Source organism: Zingiber officinale, chromosome 4B (assembly GCF_018446385.1).
Source record: "Zingiber officinale cultivar Zhangliang chromosome 4B, Zo_v1.1, whole genome shotgun sequence".
NCBI classification, from domain to species: Eukaryota; Viridiplantae; Streptophyta; class Magnoliopsida; order Zingiberales; family Zingiberaceae; genus Zingiber; species Zingiber officinale.
In genome coordinates, this window is record NC_055993.1 from 86118846 (window position 1) to 86124091 (window position 5246).

Consider the following 5246-nt stretch of genomic DNA (forward strand, 5'->3'; position numbering starts at 1 on the left):
ATAGGTTGTTAGGAAAGGTTCAGGACTTGTACAAAATTTTTGTACAGGGGAACCAGTACGATATTTCGAGTAGCAACCAACAACCTCCACATTCTGCTCAATCTGCTCCCAGAAGATCTTACCCATCATCCTTTGATAGGTAGCTTCAGTGTTCCTTAATCCAAAAGGCATAACGGTATAACAGAAGGTATCGTTTGCCATGATGAAGCTAACATTCTCTTGATCTTCATACACCAAAGGGATCTGGTGGTATCCCTGATAAGTATCAAGCATGCAAATCCTTTCGCAACTTGAGGTCGAGCCCACCATCTGGTCAATCCTGGGCAGCGGGTAATAGTCCTTGGGGATGACACGATTAAGATATCAGAAGTTGATGCAAATTCGCCACCTATTATTAGGTTTAGCTACCAAAACCACATTAGAGAGCTAGGACGGGAATTGTATCTCTCTAATGTGACTTGCTTTCTTGAGCTGATCCACCTCAGCTCGGATGATCTTATTTTGCTCGTCCAAGAAATTCCTCTTCTTCTGCTTGGTCGGTCGTGAATCAGGCAGAAGGTGTAATCTATGCTCAGCCACCTCGGGTTTAACCCCAGGCAACTCTTCAGGGGACCAAGCGAAAATGTCCCTATTACGAGTCAAGCATTGGACTAAGTCCGTCTTGACTTCGATAGGTAGGTTGCTTGATATGCGGGTGAGGCTTTCCGGGAGCTCAGGATAGAGCTGCACCTTCTCCCAAGGGATGGGTTCCTCTGCTATAGGTAAAAGCTCCTCTTCAATGACGTGGATCCCGCCATTCTGGGTTCGTTGAGCCTTGCGAGCCTCCACCTTCACCATGTCAATGTAGCACCTGTGAGAGACCAATTGTTCACCTCTAACTTTCCCGACCTGGTCTCCCACAGGGAATTTAATCTTCTAATGAAAAGTGGAGACTGTCGCTCGGAACTCGTGTAGTGACAGTCTCCCCAAGATGACGTTGTATAAGGAAGGCGAGTCCACCACTATGAATGTGCTCCTCCTCATCCTCACCAAGGGCTTGCTACCCAAAGATATGGCTAACTTGATCTGGCCCATGGATTGTATTTCATTTCCGGTGAAGCCATACAATAAAGTAGCCACTAGTTGGAGTTCACTGGCATCAATTTGCATGCTCTTAAACGCGCTCTTGAACAACACGTTGACAGAGCTTCCGGTATCCACGAAAACTCTGGCCACGCGACTGTTGGTGATGACAACCTTGATTATCAGGGCATCATTATGCGGGAGCTCCAGCCCCTCCAGATCTTGTGGCCCAAAGATGATGACGGACCCTACAACTTGCTCCTTGTTTCATCCTATCACATGTATTTCCAAGCGTCACTCATGAGACTTCCGAGCCCTAGCGGAGTCTCTATCTGTGGGCTCTCCTGAGATCATACCAATTTTGTGAATGGCCACATTTCCCTATTCTCCTCCTCCCGGGCTTCCCCAGGCTCCTGGTTGCAGCTAAGCTGCTGATTTCCTCGTCCCACATTGTCGAGGTCTGCCAGGCTGACCTGCCCCAACTTGTTGGTTGGTCAGCATCCTCTACTGAGTCCTAGGCACGATCTCAAGTGGAGGCAGGCCCAACTCAGTCACACGCTGAGAGTCTTGAGCGAATTGGAAGCAATCACTTGTGGCATGGATGTGGGACCGATGGTAAGTGCAGTAACGCGACTCCCAAGGTCCAGGCCTTGGGACTTGGACGGCTACCACACGTGGAGCCGGCCGAGGATCCTGATCGAGAGAGAAGGGCGATCGGGCATCTCGGGCTCAAGGAAGAGGCTGAGCTGGTGGGTGGGGCGACCTTTTCTCTGGCTTGTTGGTGCGAGTATGTGCCTTGCCTGCTTTGCGTCGGGCCGCCTGAGCCTCCTCCACATTGATATAGCTAGGGGCCTTCCCCAGCATCTCGTCGAAGTTCTTCAAGGGATCCCGAATGATATCTCGGAAGAACTCCCCCTCCACTAGTCCATGAGAGAAGGCGCTCATCAACATTTCAAAGGTGGCAGATGGGACGTCCTGAGCCATCTGGTTGAAATGCTTGATATAACTTCGCAAGGGCCCGGCTAGCCCCTGCTTAAGAGCGAAGAGATAGTGGTATGTCTTCTGGTACTTCCTGTTGCTGGCAAAGTGGCACAAGAAGATAGTCTTGAAATCATGAAACCAAGTGATGGGCCCGTTCGGAAGTCCATCAAACCATTTCTGTGTCGAGTCAGATAGAGTGTTCAGGAACACTTGACACTTAATAACGTCGTTGTATTGGTGTAACAATACTGCATTCTGGAACTTACGGAGATGGTCTTTCGGATCCTTACTATCATCGTACTCTCCAATGGCCGGGGGCTTGTACCCCTTCGGGAGCTTTTCCTCTAGTACCCTCAGAGAGAAAGACATTTGCCCATCGGGTTCCCCTCGGGGCTCTTCCCTGAGAACTATAATTTTTCCCTTCTTTGCATCCCTGGGTGGGGAGCTTTCCGCCATAGAGGCTTGTGGTTGTTCTTTCTTGTTATAACAGCCCAGACCCTGGTGATAATAGTTGGGGTCAGGTTCTTAGTAGAAGGTCGGGGGGAACTCCTCGGGTTGCTTCCTTTTAGATCCTCTATCCGAAACATGCGTCGGGTCCTTGGAAACAACAGACATTTTGTATGGTCGCGAGGCAGTGGCTTATTTTTCAGAAGCTGCTCGTCTCTTAGCTTCCTTGAACAGCTCGTACTCCCTTGCCATCATGGTCACGTTGATTCATCCAGCCTCCTCCATTTTCACGCTCCAGAACAGGTGCAGAAAGTTCCCACAGACGACGCCAGATTGATCATGTTCAGAATCTGAGTCAGATGAAGGCCTGGTGAGCTGGTACGGACGTTGACAGGGGGGACAACTGAAACACCTTTCTCGTATATTCTTCCAAAAAAGGGACTCCCACGTGGTGCTGACGGGTGATGATGCTTGAGCCGACGATACCCGAGCTCTACACACACTCAGACGAGCACACGGGCATTAGAGGCTAGATACCAAGGAAAAAGTACCTGGAGCAGGTCTTTGACGCTCAAGTCAGGTACTTTTTCCCTAGAAGAACAATGTATGAAGCAGAAAGAAAGTAGAGGACAAGTGCGAATATGCGAGAGAGCATACATGCGTGAGGGACCTCCCTTTTTATATGACAGTGCATACCTTCTGGAGCCTAACCAATGTCAGAGAATGTCGGGTGGCAGGTCTTGTCAGGTGATAGAGGACACGTGGCATCCTCCTGTAATCTGAAGGAAGGTTCTATTCATGGGTGACTGTAGATCGTTGGAATATTCCATGACACTTGGTAGTTATTCTCTGACAGACAGTTACGATTCTCTGATCTAGTTGTCCTGTAGCACTTTTTACCCCGATCAAGAAGGAATAAGATATCCCTGAATGATCAATCGAGTATAACGCCTGACCTAGACCTTGGGAGGCCGAGGTTGTGGAGAGATAGTCCAAACGTTGACCAGGAGTTAGCTGATCGGGAGATAGCTGACCAAGAGTTAGCTGACTGAGAGTTAGCTAACTAAGAGTTTTAGCTTACTGAGAGCACCAGCCCTAAGTACTGGCAGGTCGTGATAGCCTAACCTCTCAAATCATGATCATGTGTTATCTGACTGCCTACTCAGGTGTCTCAGATCTGGAATCCCGATCTGTGGGAACCCAACCGAGAATCAAGTTGTTGACGTCGTTTCCCGGTCTTGCTTCCTCTTTCCATACCTGTTGATTGTCACGTCCCCCTTGATTTCTAGCTGCCACATCCCCTTGACTTCAGACTACCATCCTTTACTGGACCCCACCATCATGCACTGTATCACTAGCCAAATAAGTCAGGAGAGGCTCCAAATTAGCTGGCACCTCCAAAATAATAGTTTACCCAGCTGGGTAATTAGGATTAGTCAAAAAGGGACAAAAGTTTAACTTGAACAACAGTACTGGTGATGCTTTAGATAATAGTAGGTTAGGGAAACTCTGTCTATACATGTCTAGGAAGATATGGCTTTGACCTGGTGCATTTGGCTTAGTGGAACTAACTGAAGCTATACCTTATGAATCATAATTGGTTAGACCTGAGTTTTGTTATTAAGTTCAGTGGATAGGACTATTTGGAAAACCTCAAAAGCATGGTTACTCTAATGATGCCCAAGTAACTCACCATAGCCTAGAAGTTTATCCAAAAAAATACCTATTTGTAGAACCCAAAGTTAAATTTGAATCTAACACAAGTTAAACTAAACTCTGAAATTTAACTTAACTCATCTCACAAAATCATAGGATTCCCTAGTTGAAAGCATAGATCGAGTAAGATGAATAAGGATCAAATTTTAAAACTAAAATTAAAATTAAATTTAAAATAAAAATTTAAAATTTAAAATTTAAAATTAAAATTAAAATTTTAAATTTTAAATTTAATTAAAAATTAAAATTAAAATTAAAATTAAAATTAAAATTAAAATTAAATGTTCAAATTTTTTTAAAAAATTTATGCCACTGAAGGCGCCTCCGATGCTATCGGAGGCGCTCTCGAAAAGGCTGGAAATGCCCACCTTAATCGACCAAAGGCGCCTTCTATAACCCACTGAAGGCGCCTTCCATGACATGAAGGCACCTTCAACCCAACTTTTCATAGCTAACAGAGAATAATCTACTCGTGTTTCTCTTCTCCGTTCATGCTTCTTTCGGCAGCGATCTCCTCCATATTGTTCGTTTTTTTCATCCCAAGCATCAACAATGCCTCCTCAGTACACTCTAACTTAATCTATCTACTTAGTTTTGACCGTTTCAATATTTCTATTGTAAATCTCTGTATGCATACAGTATTTGTTACGTTAGGAAATGACGAAATGTTGCCTCTACTTCAAGTAGCACCCCATCCAATGATGCTAGATTTCCCTCTGAGCGGCTTAGGCTAGACTTTTTATAGCATACATATATTGCACTTAAGTCTAGATTTCTGAGTAGGCCCTTTTTTTACTAAGTATTATGCACCTACCATTGAGATCATTAGCTATTATCAGTTAGATAGACTTGTTTATTGTAGTCATTCAGTAAATCTAGACTTGTGTGCCTAATTTTATAACAATCTGGTCAAGATTGATGTTTTGACTTATTCTACCAGAGTTGGTGGAAAGGACTTTAGCTTCTCCCCCACTCTATTATATGACAGCTTAAGACTTAGGAGGTCTGCATGTTCATTCTTGTGTTACCCTAGTAGGGAT

At 45.2% G+C, this 5246-nt stretch overlaps 1 protein-coding gene across 1 annotated transcript; it reads right to left on the reverse strand.

Moving 5' to 3' along the window:
• Positions 1-1791: 1791 nt before the first annotated feature.
• LOC121978359 lies at positions 1792-2499 on the reverse strand. Its single transcript, XM_042530715.1, has one exon. The coding sequence runs from the start codon at positions 2497-2499 to the stop codon at positions 1792-1794; it is 708 nt and encodes a 235-aa protein (XP_042386649.1).
• Between the last annotated feature and the right edge of the window lie 2747 nt (positions 2500-5246).

Excerpts from the sequence above, each read along its gene's own strand:
- LOC121978359 (XM_042530715.1), bottom strand. The coding sequence starts at position 2,499 with ATGGCGGAAAGCTCCCCACCCAGGGATGCAAAGAAGGGAAAAATTATA.